The following is a 24,075-nucleotide window of genomic DNA, read 5'->3' as shown; positions in this document are numbered from 1 at the left end:
GCTCATGAGTCACGAAGTACGAACACCGGCTGTGACTCCGCTTTCGCCGGTCGCCCGCGTCACCAAGCGTATAGCAGTCCGGTTGCCGACTTGCCGCGCGCGCTCTTCGTTCGAGCTACTTTTCGTGCCGCGTCTCGTCAAGCCGCCAACCGAACCAAACCGAGTGGAGCAGTTGGAGCACTTGGAGTAGCGCTCGCGTGCGACGAGCGGCGAGCCGAGTCGAGTCGAGCCGAGCCGAATCGAATAGAGCCGGGCTGGAACTGAACGAGAGGAGCGCGCGCAGTGCGCGCACCGTATCTCAGTGACGCTTCGCGTGTGCGTCACCGCGTGTCACGAGTGTGTGCATCGCGCCACACCACACCACACCGCGCCGCGCCGTGCCGTGCTCCGAGCAGTTTTTTTCTTCTCTTTCCGGTGCTTACGATTTTCGACACTCCGCGCTCTCCGTGCCGGACCTTAGACTTTCGCGAAGATCAACGATCACGCCCGAACTCTTTATCAGTGAGAGACGATAATGTGATCCGCTGCGTCGCGGTCGTCGCGTTCGAGCTTAACGAGGAAATATCGGTAAAGTGCCGTTGAAGTGCTCTGTGAAAATAACGCGCCGTTATGCGGTTCTTCACATAGAAATCTCGAGTTTTTTTTTAGTTTCTCCACGGTGGTGATTATACAGTAAGCTGTGATAATAGCGATAACGCTTGAGTGATTTCGTTAATCGAGTGATCTCATCCGCTCGAGCAAGGTGAATTATTTGTACGTGACGACCTAAGTTTGGAGAATTTAAGCACATATTCTTATACTAACCACACATATAAAAATATTACTCTCTATTACAATTATTCGAAATTATTGATAATCGTTAACCTTTATTCGACTGAATTATTATCGCGTTCCATAACGTAACACCATATAACGAGTCAATAAGAAACTCAAAACGAAACTTTCAACCGCGAAAAATTGAATTAGCGAACAAATCTCGCTAATGCACTAAACAAACGTGTCCTTAACAAGGTTAGGTTGCGCAGTAAAACTGCTTCTCGCGTGTCGACCTCGCAACGCGACGTCTCTCTCTTAAGCTAACAAGAAGAATAAACAAATTCCGATACCAGTATGTGCGATTTTGCAGCGTTACGTCACGCTACTGTACGCAAATATGCGTACGATTTATTTGTGTAGACTCTGATCGTGTCTGTGGCACAAAGCAACGTCTACTTATTGTGAATAATCTGAATGATAATTATACATTGTTCGCAAAAAGAGACTCATGGTTGCGTGCGAATTTCGCGAAACATATTTAATTTCACCATGCGATCGCTACCAAGTCTATACGTTGTGACTTGAACGTCTGAATATCTTTTCAACGCAGATCTAGTATTTCTAGAAATGGTAGAAATAATTTAATATATTTTATTTTGCATTTTTTATTTATATATTTTTTAAATGGATCGAATTGTCACTCCTATTATTCTCTTTCTCTCTTTGTTTAGGAAAATAAAAGTGCGAAAGTGCGTTTTAATTTACACCTACCTCGCGCGTTTAAGATAGAAAACCGGATTCGCGTGGCCGAAAACGTTCCGCGTTATTAGTTAGCGTAACGACTTCAAGCCGTTCAGGCCGTCTTACGGCCAGGATAATCTTTTCTTCCTCCTTTTCTCCCTACAGCTTTCACGGTGCCGCGAATAGCGCGCGTATTAAAAGCAAACGAAAGAATAGATAGACGGAAGTGCGCGCACGTGTGTACGCGTATAAGAATTAACGGTTTATATAACCACCCGTATATAATTCCACGGTTGCGCCTCGCGAGCATAATTAGTACGAGATTCTGTTCATTACCCTTTGCGATATTACGCGTGTTTCGGGTCACTTGGATGGCTTTTCCTTCGTCTACCGTGACTCGGCTCTTTGTTCATCTTAACAATTTGCCTTCCACAAAGGATAACGTCTAATCTAGATTAATAGCTTCTTGGAAAATTATACGAACTTATCGTGCAGAAAGAATACATTGAAATGAATCAGACGGAATTATTGAAAAATTTGTAGACGTGACGTTATTGTGAATCTGGTAGTGTGAGCCTTTTTTTTATTTTTAGAGAATTTTATTAAACGATTTTTATTGGTTTAACTTTATTTTATATTATTTTAAAAAGAGAGAGAGAGAGAAAGTTTAATACAATGTAAAACTATTTTTGATAAAATGTATTACATTCATTGTTAAATTAATTTTATTTCTAATGTGCAGTATTTTACAATTAAAAAAATTCTTTTGACGAGAACATTGCACAAGAAAGAAAAAGTGTTAATACCTTTTTTTATCATGTGTGCTGTTATAGGTATTTTATATAATCGAGTGCAATGAACGCGTATCAAAGTATAAATTAGCCTATTATATTCGAATTATCAGACACCGATCATTTATTGAAAATCATCAGAAGGCCATCCGAGGAACTCTTGTTCTCGCATTAATTGAAAATTATACGCTGTAATCAGCTCAGTATTTACATTTATAATTCGATCGAGCGATCGATTATTTTCGAATCAGCGGCGACCGCATTCTCGCGCGGAAAACACGTAAAAACACCTTTTTGTCGTTTAATGAAGCGTCACTATCGCTCGTTAATTCAACATAAATGCACAATATGCGCATAATCATAACGCGATTTTGTTTCATCATGAAAAGCAAGAAGTGACCAATTGCGGTTATCCTTCAGTTGTAACCAACATCGGCTTAACGTTAATCTCACAGTTATCTGTGCATAAACCAACAGTACACTATAACTGATCTTTTCGGTACGAAGTCCATATGCATGTTTAACATAAATTATCGTTATAGACTACCTTGTAGAATTCCATAAATTTAAATTGCAGATCTCGATGGCGTATAGTGATTATATCTTTATTCGATATTTTTCGATGGAAAATATACTACTGTACGCACTTTTTCCAAGAGATTTAAAAAGCCGTGTTGTCAAACAGATCTCTTTTTTTTTACTTTTATTTTTTATGTTTTTTTATATGTGCAGTATAAAGATACAAAATTGTTCATGTTACAACTGTGATATGGATAGAAACTAACGATCGCTGAGTAGCATTAATCAAGTAAGAATCACTGGTGCAACCAAGCTCATAGATTCAATCGAAACGATGAGTTACTCAAACGAAAGAGCGACAACTGCGGCAGAAGGGTCTTGAGTTTATCACGCTCGTGGACGACCCCGACATGTATCAATAGCAGGTTTAATTGCGGATTTGACGGGAAAAGTTTGATTAAACGGCCATTATTCCGGTGAGATAACGCACAATCTGCGATTCAAATGCTCGTCGCTCCGTTTTCCGTTTCGCCCGTGAGCACAGCGCGGAACAAAGAGAAGTTTATTTCACAGTCGCGAACTGTTTTTCAAGCGATGATGCACGCGCGTTGTTAAAAATAAGGTATAAAGTGACTAAAAATGAAAGAAACAAAAAGAAATATGATAGACGTGATGCGTCATTGCAATAAATTACAAATAATGATTATCTCATATAAAAGTCTAAACTTCACATATTATTACAAAACAAACTAAGTGTTATAACTGTGTAAGAGGGTATTGCTATAATATATTTATACAATATCTTTATTAGTGTCTTCATATACACACAAATGTCATTACTGAAAATTTTATATTTATTTTTTATTCTTACATTCGAAAGTATAAACGCGTCTTATACATTTGCTTCACTGTATTTAGGTATTTCTTTTTTTCTTTTCTTTTTCGTTTTCTTTTTTTTTTTTCGTTTAAACGATATAAGACGATTTCTTCTCGTGAGAATCCGATTGTCGCATCACAATTACTCGCTCGTTTATTTGATTCACATCTAGCTCTTTTCTCGTCCGACAAAAGCGTCGAGCTACTATTTTGTATTCGTTACGCTCGACAATAGGATTCTCGTGACGGCCGTTGTGCACTAAAAAAAAACGATAAACGACCTGCGCGTCTTTCCCGTTGTTCATTCTCAGCTGCCGTTGTTATAATACACCGAGTGCACAAAAAAGCATGAGGCAATCCACTGTAATACTTAATGATTGCAACGATCTATAGATTAAAGGACATCGACGGGGCAATTATTTAATACGGTTTATATAATCGCTTGCAAAAGGAAAGTCTGCATGCCGCAATAAAAATGTTGACAGTTTTGTATTATGACTACATATCGCAGTTTTTCCTGGTTCACTCCAAGTGACATTTTGATTACCTCTCTTGTGGAATGCAGCAAAGTGGAGTTTCTTATCAACCTGATATATGTATGTTCAATGGGACTGTAGCGAGGACTTGATTTACATGTTTGATGGTTACTGACATAATTTTTTTAAAACATTTACAGTTTCCTCGAATTTAAACAAATTTGAGGAAACTGTAAATGTTGTAAATGCTAAAAATGAAAATTACTCAGAACAGAACAATTAGAAATATAATCTTCTCGTTTATTTTTATACCTCGTAAATCTTTCTCATAGATGACATCTGCAACATTTAGCAATATGGTATTACGTCGACGTATTAGCCACGAATAATTATTTTTTGAAAATATACAATTTGCAATCTTTTTTTATGTCTCTAATGGTGCAATAGATTTTTTTCGAGTGAATCACCTCGTGTCAATTCATATGGTACCGTGCCTGTCTCTCGATAATACTGCCCCGTGATTGCAGGTATTTGTTACGTCGAACAAAAGACCTCGCGCCAGCTATCGCGTTAATCGCGAGTCGCGCATCGCGGCACACGCGCGCACGCAGCATAAATGCACTGCATTTTTACTCTTATTTCAAATGAATGTGGATTCATTGACGCGGCATTTATCGATATTATATCTCATTCGTAGTTCTTAAATTGAACAAACATATTTAAAATTAACAAAAATTAACATTAAAAACGGTATACACGATATTGAGTCAAAAAGGCTGAAATATTTCTTTATATTTTTCTAATTTGAATTTTGAAATATCCATTTTGTTCTATCGTATCGAAGCTTTGACGTAAATAGAGAGAAACGGCTGATTTATTGTGAAATAAAACGATTATTAGCTGGGAGTGCGTTGCGAAATAGGTTATACCTATAGGTTATTGCAATTAAAAGGTTCCTCTCTTGTCCCTAGTCCCTATAGTTAACGTAGCGCTCGCTCGGAAATTGGTGGCCGCGACCACTCTTTTATAGCTTTCGTCGACGCTTTTAAAGCTTGTCCCTCCGCCCTGGTAATAGCACTGCCGGAAATAAAGACGTTCCACTCGACTTTTCTAACACGGCCAAATGCAACGTGCCACGCGACGATGGATGCGCCTTGTCGAGCGCGACGTCTCGCTCCATAAAGGACATTGTCAAGAGGCGGTGGCGGCGGCGGTTATCACGAGTGAACGTGGGCGTCCCGAGGAAGTGCATCCTTCGCGTGTTCTGAACGGACAACATAATTCTCCCCTACTTTCAGCGCGCATCTTTTTTTAACCCGTGCGTAGTAAAATGTTGATTGCCCGCGATATCGGCGTGTTATCTCATTTAACCGTCACCACCTGTCGCGCACCTTTGAAAATAATCTTTGTTTTCCTTCGGTTTTCCTATCTTTCTTGATGTATTTTACCTGGCTGACATATAGCAAATGTACATACTTTATATCGTACAGAAAAATTTAAAGGGATTGACAATTTCTGTGAAAAATAGCTCTAGAAAAATTTCTTGTTTTATTTATTGTTTATTGTTTACTTGTCGTTTATTTATTGTTGATAAACTCTTTGCCGGATTTTTACCAACTTAATCTTCGTCATCAATCATCCTTTTAATTAATTGCTTATGCAGTTCACTAGAACGCATCATTAATTTACATGGTGGAAGTTTATCATCGCAATACCGCCCAACCATTCTTAACTCACGCTCGGCCACGTCATACTCCTGCTTTCTCGACCGCAAATCCTCATTTGCTGACGAGGCCGGTCATTTCGTCGGTTTTTCTACGGCCCTCTAACGAAGTCCTTCGCCGGTATGCAACGGCGCGACGGCGGCGCGGCGTGTCGGTGCATTGCGTGTCGCACGCGAAAGCTGCAAACAATACAACGCCGCCGCGGCACGACGCACCGACATGCCAGTCTACGGCTATGTCTGTACGCGCTCCTCGTACGTTTTTTTTTATCATATCGCGAACCGCAGTACCGAGCAAATTTATCCATTAACGTGGCAAAAAAGAAGAAAACTGAAGAACCGAACAGAAAAGAAATAACTGAAAAAAGATTTAAAGGACAATTTTTCCACTATATTATTAGTGGATTAAATTGATCTTCAGAGCGCGATACAATGTTTTGCATGTTGATCTGAATTTAAATCACGTTATTCCGTATTGATCGTGTGTGTCACTCCCTCATAAGCTCGTAATATACGTGTCATCTGCATAACAAATTAGAATTTTTTTATTTGTTATTCTACTGACACCCAGCGCACCCATAAAAACAAACTTCTTCAAGCATTCTAATGAGGAAAAATAATGCAGCTTCTATCTATCGTGGGTCAGCGTTACACTACCGTTGTCCAATGATTAACAACTCCTGCTTTCTTCCTTCTTGCTTATAACGCACTGACACTGACATTATGTCTCGACGAAAGTCTGGCGAGCGTCCAAAATACTTCCAAACGTGCTTTATGACACAGTTTGGAAACACTGATCTGCTAAATTTGTTTGTTCGTGCGCGAGACAGGCAGAGCATCGAGCCGCACTCTCGATTGTCCTCAAAATTGCTCTGATCGATATAAATCATACGGATGACTCGACACAATACCTACATAAGAACTTTGTGATATGTTCCACGAAGCCGTTCATCATAAAAATGCCATATTGATTTTTTTATAAAAATTGTTTCAAATTATTGCTTTAGCAGTAGATTTTGCTGCGTTGATAGCGATAATTTTTTGTTTATAAAAAGTTGATAGGAAAATTTTGAAGAAATTTATGATAAGAATTTAGACTCTATCTAATATTCTAAATACGCGAAACGTAAAGTGCTTCTATATATTTTAATTATCTCAAAGGTTTTTCTAGCGTGCTTGTGCATGAGGCGTGGCAATAGTTACGAATCTACGAGCGGATAAAGGCGCGAAAGGGCACGAAACACACGTACTTGAGCTTTTATTAAATAAACGGGAAATGTACGCGATTTAAGTGACTCGGTCAATCCGCATGCATCTGTGCCTATTACGACATTTATTATGTATACATATGTATATGCAAATTCGCAATTTCTATTTTCCAGTTGTTTTAATTCCATTTATAGAGTTGCGTAATAAATTTTGTCGCGGCTATATCAGCAATCGTTTTGAAGTATATTTCATTACTTCGCGCTCTTTTAAAAGAAAGAAAAAAATATTTCCTTATCAATTGGTCACTTTTCTAATGACTAGTTTCACTATGGTCGATTAAGTCGGATTTTTTATTATTTCGAACTAATTTAGAACTGTTGTACACACGAAAATAATGCGATACCCTTTACATTTCACAGTTTTATCACTCACCACTACAATCGTATCATATTTGTGGTCTTGATAACTCGCGACAACGACCGGAAAATAATAATTTGTGTTGCTTTTACGCTTTAGCACGACGCGCATTTCTCGATATATTTTATTATATCATTTTGCGGCTCCGTGCGTACAATATACAAAGATTCGACGCTCGTCAGTGCCGGGTGTTAGGTAGACACGCTATCGCTTATCAGTATCTACTGCTGATAAATGGCGTAACGAAGTCGAGTTGGTCGGCTCCGAGTGCTTATCGTCGCCTCGAAAGAAATGGACCCAGTTCGTCACAACCGGCCGTTGTCCACATAACCTTTTGATACCCGTCCTTCTTTTGTCCTTTCGCTCGTCCGTTTCTTCCCTTTTTTTTCGGGATCGACACTCTCGAGAGAAAAAGAAAAAGATCGAGCGCGGAGTAAGTTTTTATATAACATTGTACGTAACGCATATGTGAACGAATACTTCGCGCAGGTGTAAATTTGTGTGTATATGTGACGTGTGCGAACGACACGCATTGCGTGTGTGACAACTGATAGCATGTACAATCGTGATTGACAAAGAAATTATGCTACAATTCTTTCAATTACAATTTTTCACAAAAAATACACGCGTTTCGTATCGCCGAATTATTTAATAGAACTCGTGGCGTCCGAGAGTTCGGCAGTACATTTAGCTATAAAAAGGAATTTGTCAATGTAATTGCTTTCTTTCTCTTTTGGCCACAGAGAAATAATAACGTAACGCCTTTTTAAAAACCTTAATTTAATCTTCAAGTATATCAAGTGTGTCATATTTAATATACTTTCAGGTTCTATAAGGATTCTGCAATTTTCTTGAAATATTGTTTCAGAATTGTGTTGCTATGTTTTTACAATCACTACATAGATTAAATACAGAATCTCGCTTGTGTAAGAATTAGTCGGAAACTCGTATTTGCGGAAAATTCTTATGATCCAATCGCGGGAAGAGAAACGGTCGTTTGTTACGAAATCGCTTCTGCGAAACAATGGGAATTCCGCATTGTTATTGGACGTTCCTACAGCAATTAATAAGTACAAAGGTAGACCTGCCCGGGTCTCTTTATTAAAGCTTTAGGTCGCGATGATTGCGCTATGCTTCGGGCAATTATGCTTCGCCGGAACTCTCCCAGCCTTCATTTCCTCGAAACGCCTTGCAACACAAATCTGTACTAGAAAAGGTATATAAGGTATACAAGATCTCTTTGCATTTTCTGTCAATCTGCAGATTCTTTAATTAACACGAAATAATATCTAAATTTTGAAATAAGTAGATTAAATTTGTTCTTAGGAAATAATATTGAATAATAGGAAATATTAAATGTCAATATTGTCAAACGATAAACGGTAAAGAATAAAAAGTTGTAAAAAATTTTCAGAAGTTTTTACTATAAAGCCTTAGAAGACAATAAATCTCTTTCTTTAATTTTAATCAGATATATGTAATTTTAATAAAATTTTAAAATGTTTTTTGCTCATGAACAAATTTAATGTTATTTATCAAAGAATTGCGAAGATAAATGAACTCAAACTCAAAAGACTATAGCTTCTCGCATTTCGAAAAAAGGACTGCGAGTGACCTGGAACACCTCGTGTAATATCTCTGATCTATAAATCTCCTTAATCTCCACGCTCTATTCCGTTCGCTCACGATTTATGATTCTATCGTCTCGTTGAAAAACAGCGTCGGCGTTCGGCCGTTCGACAAGTTCTCTTCGATATCTCTCGACGAATTGGTCGAGAGAGACGTATACTGCCTTGACAAATAATCGGAAAGTTGGCCTACGACACTAATTGATCAATCAATATCTTTTAAAGTGGTACATTATAGTATTATACATTATTCATTAATCTTCTTTTTATTAGTTTTCATTTTTTTTTTTCAGTAAAACCTGCTTATCTTTAGATATTTACAATCAAAAAGATATCGTTATCTCGCCTTTTAATCTTTTAATTTACCACACAATGTGAAATTTGCAAATGTATTACGAGCTGATAAAAGTGGCAAAAATAAATCCTGTAAAATCTGCACTTAGAATATGAAAGATGGTTTTAAAATAATTGCACTATCAATACCATTATTTTTATTAAAAATGTAACAATTTGGGACTTAAAAATTACAATCGTTTTACATTCAACAGTTTTGCAACAGTTAGGAATTGCATGTATCTAATATTGAAAGAAAATTCATATATACTTGATCGTAGCATCATAATATTGAATCATTAAATTTATATAAGAATACATATAATATTAAATCATTAAATCTATATGAGAATTGAAGAACTCATTACACACATTGTAATTTTTATTTGATTAACTATATAACCTCGCTTTGCAATCGTATTTACGATAATCGACCAATCAATTAATTTATTGGGGAACAATTTTATTAGCAACTATTTGTCATTAACCATTTTATCGTTAAATCTTTCAATTTTGCTGTAATTTTTACATCACATATATATTCGAAATAACATGTTCAATTTCCCATTGGCAAAACAGCTTGCCTACCCTTCATCTATCGACGAGACTTCGTCTCGTTCAATCTCGGAGTAAATTTCCGCCTGGCTGCTTCACCTAAGTCCCTAAGAGAACGAACAGAAATGCTCATAGAGCGCAAAAATTGGTGCTTCGTTTACATTCGTTTATTTTGTTAACCGTTTTATTAGAAGAAAATCACTAGGAAAAAAAAATTAATATTTAAATAGTAATCTGAATTATTATTTGCTTACGTATAATGCGCATTACTAAAATCATAATAATAATTTAGTTCAATTGATGAAACGACTAAATAGGATTCTCAAATATAAAAAATGATTGAATGACGTAATACGACTGACGTAATACGAATTATGTATTCCCATGAGAATGTTTTTATGAAATTAATTCCGTGATAAATGCCATTTATTATGTACAACTTGAGTAAAACGTTAACGATTGTCGATTAATGATGTTTAAGAAATATTTTTCACCTCACTGTCGTCGAATTAAGCCAAATCGAGGTAAAACTCGCAGAAAGTCATAAATACACGCGTTCTTATCATGCGTCTCAGAACTGCACGTGGTATGACATACAGTTCTTAACTCAATATCTTGGCATTTTCTTCATCGTCTTACTTGATTAATAAAAATAATATTTATGTAAATATTTTATAATATTTACATACATGAATATCTTTCTTTACTTTATTGGGAAATTTTATTAATAAATTAACATCAAATTTATTTGTTTTGTCGATACTCTTGCTTAACTTAATAAAAAAAATCTGATTTATATTTTGTACTTGATACATACTGTATACAAAATTGTGACAAAATTTGCATATTATTTTTATATCAATTTAATGAGTATCGTTTATTTCATCATGAAACTTTCCATGTTACTTTCCGTAACACAAGTCAGTTAAGTAATTCTTTAATATCTATACTTTTTAAAATACGAAAATTTTCCAATGTGCTGATGACGCATTCAAGTTAACGACTGTTTCATTCTGTGAAAGTGCCATTATATAATAAACATCTGAGTCATACACAGATACGGACGTACACATGTTTACAATTCTCCGAGCTTTATTCGTCTACTCGCATTAATACGGTAATCCACGAGATTGCGAGCGTTCCTGCGTACCTATCTGCGCTTTATTGTCTCTGCAATGTTACGATTGCAAAAAGAGTCAACACAGTGCCGCCGTTCAATAAAGCTTTATTCTCCTATCTACAAAAAAGCCTATATCCGTACCGCCGCTTGTTCGCTTACTGATATATGTGATTGTGAATCGAATGAAGGTATAGAGGAAAAAAAGAGAGAATCAGTCAATTGGATCGTGCCTCGTTCTCAGGTTCTGGGTTTTGTGTGATGTGTTTAGTGATGAACGTCGCAGTGCTTGACATCTTCCTTAAAAAGAAAAACACGAATCTTCTTCTTGACAGAAACTAAATCTTCCGTGCAGCATCATCGATCGGTTTGGCCGTTGAATCGATGTTGAAGATTTATCAACGACCGATACATTATCTATGAAGGATCGTTTTACGAAGACGAGATTGAAGAGAAGAGTCTGAGAAACAGCTAACGGCGGTCAATTCCCGTCTTTGTTTCCACGTAAGATTTCTCAATGATGGACGATCGGGAGAGCCCGTTTGTGCGAACACAAGCCAGCAGAAGCCTGATTCGACCGCAGGCAGGTGCACGAAAGTTCCTGATGCCGTCGTCCACGGAAAAGGCAGTGCGCCAGCTGGTGAATCGACAGGCTATTGGTGAATCGGAAACGAGCCCGATAGGCACATCGAAGCGATTGTCAGCGCCGCACACGCCCTTGGAGGGCTTGAAGCAGTGGGAACTGGTGGAGGATGACAAGGGTTTGCAAGTAGTTGAGAAACGGACCGGCGCTTTAAGCCCGATTAGACCAAAAGAGATGATCCCCGCGAGCCCGCTCTACGGCCGCACTCCCGTTTCCGTCAAGAGACTCCTCAGTGACACGAACGTGGACGCGAATCTGGAGGAGAAGTTGAGAGTCTTCAATGAGTCCAAGATTATCCAACCGATCGGACTTCCGTTTTTTCAACCGAGGACAGAATTGACACCACCCGTTCCATCGGCAGAGCCTAAGGCGCCACTCAGTCTCGATTTGATTCTGAAGCAGCAGCGAACAGCGTCGACGGGCACGACGACGGTCGAGAGTACTGATATGCTGCTACGATTGGAGCAGCAAGTTAAGGCCATCGAGATGAACACGATTGCCGCGAGGACGCGTCAACTGGAGAACAGTTCGGATTTCGGAGCGGAAGTTCAGCTCAGATATCGAGAACACGAGGACTTGCTACGAAATGTCACCGACGATGAGGCCGAGGGGTAAAATATATACTCTGTTTACGTCATACGTCAATTATCCGCTCATTGACATTGTCGTCGATATCTCTTTTATCATTCATCATCAAACATCATTCGCACGTTGTGCATATAATTCTCTTGTTCGTCTCTTGATTCAAAGATAATCTCGGTCATACATTCGAGATTTTTTTATTAAAAAAAATAATCACTAATTTAAATGTTTAAAGATTACTTGCTTTGATTTACAATCGATTTCGGGATAATTAATTTTATTGAGAAAAAGTAATAGAAATGTCAATTCTAAAAACGAATCTCATGAATAATTTATCTTATCTATCTTGATAAAAAATTTAAAGCTATTGATTGCATTTTGAAATTTATATCATCCATTCACGTGATTGACTATACTTTAATCGTTGCACGTTAATCGTCATAAAAAAATTCGAAGTCACAACATTTCAATCGGTCAGTATCCGTATACACATATGGACGCACGCAGATGATCCGTTGGCACATTCACAGAGCGACGATAGTCTTAGTGATAATTGAGGAAATCGTCGTCCAACCTCCGCCTGATCCTCGTCGTCGTTCCGACTATCTATACGCCTGATCCACACAATTGACTGTCCGTTACACCCACGTGTGTCCCTTTCTTCGATACAATTGACATTTAGTTTACGCAATGTCGCAACCGTGCAGCGATTTATTTCGTGATTTCCCGTCGGTTCGTCGCCATTACACATCGGTCATTATACGCCTAAACGAGAGAGATCAAGGGAGTATTGCTTGCGTGTCACGTGAGCAGATGTTTCAATGAATAAATATACCGAGTGTCACTGAATAGCTTGCAAATATCAGACGCACAGATCTTCTCGATAATTGATGCTCGATAATTGGTGTTCCGATAAAAATATCAAGATAGGATATTTTCTGAATTATGAAAGATTAAGAATAAACGGCTTTGCACGAATTGTCCTCTCTCTTGTCGGTGTAATAAACAGATAATAAAATATTATTCTCCAGTTGATATTTCGAGTGGATTTTATCGTAACAATATTTTAATTAAAGATTTTGATATACTAAGAGATTTGATATTGAAAATTAGAAAGATGTTTAATCGCACTTTTACTGATTGCCTTTATATCTGTCTTCAAATACAACGTTCTGCCTATTACGCTTGATCTCTCTCCACACTATTTGAATTACCAAACACACATTATCACACAAAACGTTCGACAGATATCTGTGTATACTTGTTTGTTATTAATCATCATACTCGCGATACACGATATCATAAAACATTGAACGGTCGAGGGAAGAATTATTATGATGAACAAATCGTAATGAAACGAAAAAAGGGCCTCGCTGTTGCATCGGGGAGACGCAACGCGGAATTCCACCGGAAACGCCGGCATCACGCCAAAGAAGCCCACCGTTAAGTTGTCCAGGACCGCTTCGGATACGCGACGCGGACAAGAAGCGGAGATGAGAACACAATCCAGAATGCCGCAAACTCGCGCGATCGTCCGGCCGATCGTTACCAAGAAGGATCATCAGCGTCATCAGCAACAGCAGAACAACGCGACGATCGTCCCGCTCAGAGCATTGTCAGACATGCAGAAGGGTATTCAGAGCGAGAAGGAGGTAGATATATAATACGTACTATATATACAATATGCTAGGCATATCGATTGCAACGTTATCACTCACGTTAAAATGTTATCAAGCGTTTTGCCGATAAGATTTTTGTCCAATTTAAAGAGGGGAAAAAAAAGAATCGCGTCACTTTTTGATGTCTATCGTAGAATAATTAGACTGTATGGTATTACGCAGTTATAACTTTGCCGAGGATTATTTAACGATAATTATCGAAATCGCCACGAGTGAGATCCTTAACAGTTAAGAAAGTAGATAAAATCACAAACGCAAGTATAAGCGACGTAAAGGAGAAAAATGTTAAAAGGAACGGTGTGGTCCGCAATCACGCGCGGACTTCTACGATTGTCCGTATATGTGTATCGACGATATTACGAATCGAATATAAACGAATGGTAATGCAAATGCATTTTCACACTTACGTCACATGTATGACTCGTCTATGGCTCATCCGCTCGACTTGAAATAATCCGGATGATACGACCGCTTTATCAAAGCGCCATTCGGACGTTATGATTGCACAACCTATCGAAGCTAATTAACCTACACACGGAACGCATTTGAAATTTATTTTGGAAATTTCAGCAAGAAATATTTTTTTTTCTTTAAAAATTTATTTATTAACGTAGATAAATCTTTTAGGGTAAAATATAAAAACATTTCTTTGACAACTGATAGAAAATATTGAAGATAAAATCATGAAAAAGATAGTTTTTCGAACAAAATTCTTTTAGATATACGTCGATAAAACAACGGAAGTCATAGCTTTTAATATTGTATGTCATGTGGAGCCGATAAGCTGGCAATATATCTAGAACGGGACTTTATTTTACATCCGTACCAACTTTTGTGTCGCCATAAAACAAATTTCAGATGCACCCGCGAAAGCGGAAGTGCTGGCTTTGTTTTACATCATGTATTTCCCATTTTTTCGCTGTTTCACGAAGACGCATAAATCATAATCTTCGTAGAAATTCAGCGTCAGCAGTTTTTGTCTGTATCAGCATCGTAAGTTTCACTGAAACCGACGATTATCATCTTTATTTAAAACGGATAATTTCCATGATTATAATATGCCGAACAATATAAAGTATTAATATATAAAAAATTAATAATAAACATTTAATAATAGAAAATTTAATTAGTTTATGTCAATAAATTAATTAAATTTTATAAAGATTTTTGGGGAGTCTAATACGCAACGATTTTTCAATGCAAATGGTACACAAATACTTTTTCTTTACCTAAAATCATTTTGAAATTGCAAAACAGATTGTATTATAATTAATGCACTATTAATTTAGATAGATTCGAATACGTTGAATTATTTGAATAGTTGTTATAGCGGAGAAGAGAACACGATTCGATCAACTGGAGGACATCCTCTCGTTTAACAGAGCACTTAAACGAAGCTCCATGATTTATTTGCTAGTTTACGTGTACGGGAACTAGCAAATTCATTTTCCGTGGTAGAATTCGCGTCAACTTGGATCTATTCTTATCTACCTTTTGCGTGGAGTGGATGTCCGCGACTCTTCTCTCATCGTTACTTTCTCGGTCGATTGATCAGCTGACGGAACGCGCTCTTTTGCTGTTGCCTCTTTCAGAAACTTCGATTTTACCCTCTTCACACTGAGTAGTATTCTTCTCGAGTATTCTCGCTCAAGAGTCCGACAAGAAAAGAAATTAATGCTCTCACAAATACGAAAATAAAAACATTGTAAGTTTGTTGTTTGAGCAGTTTACCCTTTTACAAAATCGCCGCGATATTAATACCGACGTTATCCTAACTTGATTTATTCTTATCTATTGCACTTTTTTAATATTAAAAAATATTGAACCAAAGTTAATGACGCAAGTCTTTTTAATGATATTCAATATATTTATCAGTCTTATCTTTTATATATATAAATATATATAGGGGGGGGGGGAGAGAGAGAGAGAGAGAGAGAGAGAGAGAGAGAGAGAGAGAGAGAGAGAGAGCTAGACTGTGTTTCCGATAATCTTCTCAGTGTTCATAATAATAGTTGATTCGAGCAGCTGACGAGGCGAAAACTCGTTGCTAGGTAGGAGGAGGTAAAGGTGAAGATGTAGCATCCTACTCTGTACATCCCACAGATGTGTGCGTCATCATCATATATCAGGATGTACATATAATACATATCGATATCTTGGAATTAGAGCAGTCGATATTTTCTCACAGGTGGAGAGCAGAAAGCTGAATCTTTTCCATCTTCGATTTTTTCCTTCTTTATAAAACAATATCATGCCAATTTTACCTTCCCTTTTTTATATTTCAAAATATCAAAATTATAAATAACTAAGTTTTGATAATAATAAAGAAAAAGCCATGTCTTTTACAACTCATGTTAAATATTTCGAGCGTTTTTTTCTTTAAGATATGCCAACGCTTGCGCTCTGCGACATTCGCGCGGTCCGATCAGCTGACCAGCCTCTGTTATCTCGGCTGCGAGCAGCACCCTCGACTAAATGAGTAAAACACGGAACAAACATGTGTCGGTGATTCCCACTTTTCGCGACGCATGCGTTCTCTCATGGGGAAGGGGATGGCAGAAAGGGGGTGGGCGACGTTGAGGCTAGGCATTCAAGGGTGGTTCGTTCTCACGTTTCCACCAGTGGGTGGCGGCGTCGTGTATTGATTCTGCCTTCGCATCCCTCGGTTGTGCGGTCTCTTCTCCGAGGGTGGCTCGTTTCGAGGGTAGAAAAGGGAAAAGGCAGTCGCGTACGGTCGTCGTCGCCGTCGACGACGACCAGAGCAACCGCTTCGCGTTTCTCAATCATCGTTCTTCTCAATACTTTCTCTCTTTCTCTCTTCTCTTTTTTTCTCTTTTGTGGAACACGATGAAACAGTGCTTGACAATTGTGACAGGCAAACGAGAAAGATTCGCGAACAGTGATAGTGACGCCTCTGCCCTTGACACAAGTTCGAATACTCCCGACGGAAGCGGATATCGCAAAAAATTTATTCTGGAACACCTACTGTGATATTGAAACTCCCGTTGGATTTCACAATTTCGATAGGGTCTCCTACAAAAATATTTTGATAACACGCATTACCAATTGATTACGTTTTGATTTGATTAATTTGACTAACTATCGTCATTGATGAATTGATGTTAGATGTGGACTGTGCTGACGAGAGATCGTGTCGCTGACACCCTACCTTGTTATCGTTGATTAAAGATTGACGAGATAACGATATTAGTGTAGTTTGTGATGTCTGAAAAAATAACGTATGCGTGACACGCCTTCGCTGAGAAATCCTTGGATTCGATTGCGACCAAAATTGGAATTGATAAATATCAAAAATTATATATCTACATGCATCTAAATTATTTTCATTAAAACAGAATTTTTCAAAAGCTTCACTTTTTCGCCAAGTTAAATCCTGCGAAAAGAGCAAATTTTCAGAAAACAACAAATCCAAGAACTGTACACTACTCTAGTCGAGAATAAATATCGTTTTCGAAAATTCAATTTACCGTTCAATCGTCAATACCAGTACAAGGAGTGCCTAATATATATCGGATGTTTGCAGAATTATATTATGTATTTTATAAACGATCCGCACGATAAAAGAAAGAGATTTAATTCACACTCGAGAAATGTAATTCAAATGTCATCGGAATTCAGAAGAAATATTCCTTTAAATCGTGATGCCAAAGTCAACGGATTACACTTACTTTTTTCTCCAATCGGAGCTCGGAGTGCTCGTCTAGCGACAGACGATTATGACATGGCAATCGGTTTATCGTTAAAATACAGTGGTGGTTCTTATACAACACCGTGTATATCCCGAAAATGAACCAGCGTGGCGATACGCTCCGCGAGTTGACTCATCGTTCGACCTTCCAAAACGATCGACCACGGGAACTCCTCGATCATGGAAAATCACGGTAGATCGTCGTTATTGAAGAAGAATCCAGATAATTAAGTTAATCTATCTCCAATAAAATAGAAGGTCAGGAAGAAGAGTCGTGACCGACACGTGAATGAAGCGATAGTAACGAAAAGATCGAATAACGAAATCGCGATTAAGATCCACGATCTGTGTATGTATATATGCTGCCGTGTCGAACTTTTTCTGCATATTCTCGCGATATCGGTGGAGAAACCAATTTACTGACGGTTTAGATCGCGCGCATGCGAGCACGAGGAAGTAGTCTATCGTCGAATCCCTCGTCGATCCGTTACTCATCGATCGTCTCGCTGGAACTTCCGAGCGGTCAAACTGGCGGCTTCTAAAGTTGCCGTCAACTCGCGCAAGATGGTCACGCGTGGCCTCCTGAGGGTAATATCAAAATCTTGCGAAATTAATTGTCAAATTGCTGTCCTAATTATTTTTGCTCTTCATCTTCTCTGCTATTATACGGCATATGTGCTTTAATAATATATTTTTCTTTTTGTAAAGGTATATATATAGGTAAACAGCTTTTATTTCAAATCCTTAATACCTTTTATAAATTAAACGCGCGTATCTGATAATCACGAGCATAGCGCATTACTCTGACATCATAAATACGCTTGTCATGTCGATACTGCCATTTTTTTCTTTTTTCTCTTTTTTTCTTTTATTGAAGATATAGCGAGAAAAGAAATGTAAAAAAAATTGCACGTGCGACGTGTCGATGTAGCGCAGCGGTTGTCCTCGCGATTAATATGAGAGTCCAGCATATATCCCATTCAGAATAATCTGTATCTGGTGCACTTTAACGAGCTTTAATTAATTCCATTGACAATGGCCGCTGCCGCTGCCATGCCTGGAAGTGTCAAGTGCGGCCGCGCGAGTACGCGAAAATAAATGTGATATTGTGTGAGGAGGAGGGAGAGATCCGCGATTCCTCGCGATGCGGCATTCTTAAGGAATGCGCGCTGAGCTCTTAACGAGCGTTTGCCCCGTTTCTCGTGCCCCATTCCGTGACTTTAAACGCCGCGCTCGGAGATGCGACCTAAGTTTCTGAAATAGTTTGCTATTTACGACGCAACTTTGCACAGCGTTCTCCCGTTCCTCGAAATAAATTAGCACACGCTGGGTGCTTACATATAGTGTCCAAAATAATTTCCACTTTAATCGAATTTAGATTAACGAATTTAGATTTTTGATTGGATTATCATCTTATCTGATCATCTTACGTAAGCCGCTAAATGATTCTTAATTTTATTAAACGTTTTTTGCTTGTATCTCGAAATCGCGTAATAATGTCGGCTATTTTACTTTTAATATGTTTATTTACACATGTACATTCATTCTTTATTTTCAGCTCTTTATTTTATTAAGATTGAAACAATACACACACACACACACACACACACACACACGCGCGCGCGCGCGCGCATATTTTCTTTACTAGTTTTAATATCTAAAATGTTGACTGTGTATGTCTGGTATTTTGAATTTTTTTGTTCTATTTTGTAATTAATTTTACAAAATGAAACTTGACATCTACGCATTTGACTGAAAAAACTCGCTGCTTCTTGCGATTTTTACTCAGAAATGAGAGTATTTTGCAATTTGATGGCAACATTGTCTTTAATAATAATGACTTTTATTTGCTCATCGATTGTGATTTTTGTGTTACAGACGGGAGATGGCGTAGGGGTGTCGAGTAGCGGAGGTCGGCTCTCCTCGAGGAGTCGAACTTCCGAGGAACCTCATATCGGCAAGTACAAATTACTGAAGACCATTGGCAAGGGCAACTTTGCCAAGGTGAAGCTTGCTAAGCATGTACCCACGGGGAAGGAAGTAGCCATCAAGATAATCGATAAGACTCAATTGAATCCCGGTAGTCTTCAAAAGGTAACGTTATCTTATATTTTCTTTTTTTTTTACAAAGCCTTATAAAACAAAATTATAGATATAAAAAATGAGAACATTGTTAGGACTAGTATAAATTGTATCATTTTAATATACATAGATACTATTACATACCATTAACCGTTATTTTAAGTTAATTGTTGAAACGTTCAAGTTACTATTTTAATTATACTTATTGCGTGCAAATATTTTTATAAGAACTGTCATCGCTTGAGTCATATCACATTATCATAATTTAACAGAGAAAAACTGGAAATTTCACATGCATCTCATAAATGTAAATACGTGATTCATGCTGATGCATCTGATAAATTACAGCTATTCCGAGAAGTCAGGATAATGAAGATGCTTGACCATCCAAACATAGTGAAATTGTTCCAAGTGATCGAGACTGAAAAGACACTGTACCTGGTAATGGAGTATGCCAGTGGTGGCGAGGTCTTCGACTACCTGGTCCTGCACGGGCGAATGAAGGAGAAAGAAGCGAGAGCGAAGTTCAGGCAGATCGTTTCTGCTGTGCAATACTGCCATCAAAAGAAGATCATACACAGAGACTTAAAAGCCGAAAATCTGTTGCTCGATAGTGAAATGAATATCAAGATCGCCGATTTCGGTTTTAGCAACGAATTCACACCCGGTAACAAGTTAGACACATTTTGTGGCTCGCCGCCGTACGCTGCGCCGGAACTTTTTCAAGGTATTCCCCCTGAAAATGACTTATGCGGATTTGTATGCAAACTTAAAATTTATCTGTGCAATTTTTCGTTTACAGGAAAGAAATACGATGGTCCGGAAGTGGACGTATGGTCGTTAGGTGTAATCCTATACACACTGGTATCCGGCTCACTGCCTTTCGATGGTTCGACATTGAGGGAATTGAGGGAAAGGGTATTAAGGGGGAAATATAGAATTCCGTTTTATATGTCCACCGACTGTGAAAATCTTCTTAAGAAATTCTTAGTGCTCAATCCAACGAAAAGAGCTTCACTAGAGGTACGTGAGGTTCGAATTGTGACTTATTCTTGAGCTCTATCACTTTATTAATTAAGGTATTGATTGTCTCATATTGTCTTATTAGTTTACAAGCGATATTTTTTAATCGTACGTAAGTCATGTTTGAAAGAAATAATATAATTATTTTTTTTACTGTAGAACATAATGAAAGATAAGTGGATGAATTTGGGATATGAAGATGACGAATTAAAGCCGTACTTAGAACCTGAACCTGATTATAGAGATCACAAGAGGATAGGTGAGTCTGCCAGTATGTACATAACACTTACTACTTACCGTGTTTATGTTTAATGTCGCACCCCTTGTGAACATTCTATACTACTTGTGATTAATGATAAAGATCAACTTTTGTCTTTTTCAACGCACGTATATACGTGTACTCACTGTATATATTGTATATTATGATTTCTCGTGATTGTTTTACTATTCTGGATTTTTGTACAATTTTTCCAAGGAGAATGTTCACATTGTCGGATGTTTCTTGTAGTTGAATAATCGTGCAATATAATCACTATTAATATCAAAATATATCAGACAATTTTTATTCAATATTATTTAGTAATATATACTATGTCACAGTTTTCTATTAGAATGCTGAATACAGTCTTTAGGATACACACGATTTAAAATAATGTTTCACTAAAGTGTATCAAGTAAGAAATTTGTATGCGCACATTTTCTAAGCACAGCGTAAAAACATCACTTTTTTTTTTTTAATTTTTATTGTAGTCTGATATATTTATGTGTATATCTGTGTGTCTTTGTATGTGATTTGCTTTTAAAAAACTTTTTAATTGCATGATAATATATATTTTGGTCAAAATGTAAAATTTTTTTTCTAATCAGTGCTAATAAATTGATTACTAAAACCATATCTTATTTTTAACGAGTGTTAAAATATGGATATACGTCATAAAAGCGATAAGTCCAATTTTTAAGAATTTAATGTGTTTCTAAATGTTAAATAGTACTTGTTTATAACAATACGTAGCAAAGCTTCTTGTCTTGATTTTCTTTTTGCATCTTTTTAATTTTGATTATTGTCGAAAAATTGTTGCAACTCTAATGGATGTGACTATGCCGCCACGCATTTTTATTTCAGAGGCCTTAGCCAGTATGGGATATACTCGAAGTGAAATAGAAGATTCTTTAGGACAAGCGAAATATGACGATGTATTCGCCACTTACTTGCTCTTAGGTAGAAAAACGACAGACGTAAGTATACAAAATATCAAGATTAATATGCAGCATATAGCGTCAAAATTCTGTGTTTTCTTTACATTTTCCCAAATTTCTGTTTGTACAGCCTGAAAGCGATGGATCACGATCAGGTAGTTCATTGTCGCTGCGTAACATTCCACCTCAAGTCAGTTCAGGTGCTGGAGGAGGAAGTAGTGGAGGAACAGGTGGCGCAGTACAGAGTCCATCTCATAGAGGTGTTCACAGAAGTATTTCTGCTAGCAATCCAAAACCCAGTAGACGGGCCTCGTCTGGTGGTGAAACTCTTCGTAAGTGTTACATCCGTGTCCGTTTTAACCATAACTCTTTAATGCAGTATGGCAGCTTAAACTTTACTGTCAAGTAACAAGCATGGATAAGGATACTTATTAAACTTGGGTAAGACAAGACATTGTATTTCTTGTGGTCGAAAATTGTAAATTTTATACAATAATTTTTGTATTATTTATTATATTGAAAGAGAATAAATAGTTACTAAATACTTTACTAAATAGTATATAATTTCATTGTTAAATTTATAATAAAAGTGACATAACGAATGTTGAAATATAATAACAAAAAACGACAGGATTGTTTTTGTTGATATACATCTGTTAGTACAAAAGCTGTGTCTGAATAAAAGATTTTATTTCAATAATTTTTTTTCCTGATTAGGAGGCGCACCCAGTCCAGGTAACGCAACGAATCACAATCACGCGACTGCAGTAACTGGCACAACTGTGACTGGAAGTGGAGGTAGTAATTTTAAACGACAAAATACCGTGGACGCAGCCACGATCAAGGAAAATAGTGCTCGTGTTTCTGCAAGTCGACCCTCTGCACCTAAAAATAGTCAAACGCCTGGGCAGTTAGATACTAGTGAGTTGTTATACTTTATTCTTCAACGATTCTTTATGATAAAAATTTCTTATGAATAGATATTCAATTATTTGTCGCTCTATATTTCCTTCGTGATGCTTGAGCAAAGTCTTTGGATAAGGGAGATTGCTTTGGATAAGGTTGCAGCGGTTTAATAGCTAATTTATTGAACTTGCAATTAATTTGTAATTTATCTGTTATTTGTGTTATTTGTATTGTTCACATAAATCAAATTTTATCATATTTATATACAATCATATTGTTATCGAAAATTCTGATCGTACTTTAATGTCATATTAATGTCATGTTCTTATATGTTTTTCATCATAGTTTTACCGCATATCATATATCCTTAAAATCTGATCATTTATCATGATACTTACAATGTATTGACAAGAAAGAGACAATCGTATTACTTTATTCTATGTTTGTCCCTTAATATGGAAGCAGGTTAGACATTTTATACGGCAACTCGTAATCTTTTTAATATGTTTCTGTTTGTTATAATTTAAAGTATGTTGCTTTTTGTTTTGTGTTGAACCATATCTAATGAGGCTTGCAGTGACAATGTTCATTCTAGGCGTGGGTACAAGTCCTGGTGGTAAAGCAAGGGTAGGCAAGAGCAACACAATGAACGCAGGAGTAGGTGGTGGTCGGCCGTTAACCTCACCTGCTCCTGGTTCTGTTGGTCGACGTAGCACCATCTCCTATGATCAAGCGAAAACATCATCATCATCTACTGAAAGAACCAACGAAGTATCCAGGTATAGTGATATCCAATTATTTTTACCCGAAACACATCTATTTACATCAAAAAATGGAATACAATAATATAATAATTTAAAAATAAACCTAGTGCTACAAGATTTTTTTATTATACTTTTTCTGATATATTCTATATATATATATATATTCTCACTTCTCGATACATATTTAACATATGAGATATTGGACGTGTATTTAGTTTCCATTTCTTACATGACATTACAGAACTTGCTATTAATTATCAATTTATACTCGTAAATTAGATTATGGTCCAATATTTTATTAGCTGCATAACGATATATACATAAAGTAAAAAATGTTAGTGCATCTCGT

General features: G+C 37.2%; 1 protein-coding gene across 1 annotated transcript in view; it reads left to right on the top strand.

Moving 5' to 3' along the window:
* Positions 1–2,253: 2,253 nt before the first annotated feature.
* LOC105456822 (serine/threonine-protein kinase MARK2-like) overlaps positions 2,254–24,075 on the top strand; it is a 33,781-nt gene continuing 11,959 nt past the window's right edge. Inside the window, exons 1-12 of the mRNA XM_011701144.1 lie at positions 2,254–7,941; positions 11,477–12,395; positions 13,733–14,018; positions 18,181–18,342; positions 19,633–19,848; positions 20,185–20,563; positions 20,639–20,859; positions 21,019–21,130; positions 21,983–22,095; positions 22,187–22,388; positions 22,774–22,977; positions 23,540–23,741. Coding sequence (XP_011699446.1) covers positions 11,659–12,395; positions 13,733–14,018; positions 18,181–18,342; positions 19,633–19,848; positions 20,185–20,563; positions 20,639–20,859; positions 21,019–21,130; positions 21,983–22,095; positions 22,187–22,388; positions 22,774–22,977; positions 23,540–23,741 — 2,834 coding nt within the window. The 5' untranslated portion in view covers positions 2,254–7,941; positions 11,477–11,658. The remainder of the gene's footprint in view (positions 7,942–11,476; positions 12,396–13,732; positions 14,019–18,180; positions 18,343–19,632; positions 19,849–20,184; positions 20,564–20,638; positions 20,860–21,018; positions 21,131–21,982; positions 22,096–22,186; positions 22,389–22,773; positions 22,978–23,539; positions 23,742–24,075) is intronic.

The sequence above is a fragment of the Wasmannia auropunctata genome, unplaced genomic scaffold (assembly GCF_000956235.1).
Source record: "Wasmannia auropunctata unplaced genomic scaffold, wasmannia.A_1.0 LD336106.1, whole genome shotgun sequence".
Classification (NCBI taxonomy): domain Eukaryota; kingdom Metazoa; phylum Arthropoda; class Insecta; order Hymenoptera; family Formicidae; genus Wasmannia; species Wasmannia auropunctata.
The sequence above is the reverse complement of the archived record's forward strand: the minus strand, read 5'-3'. Positions and strand labels throughout refer to the sequence as shown.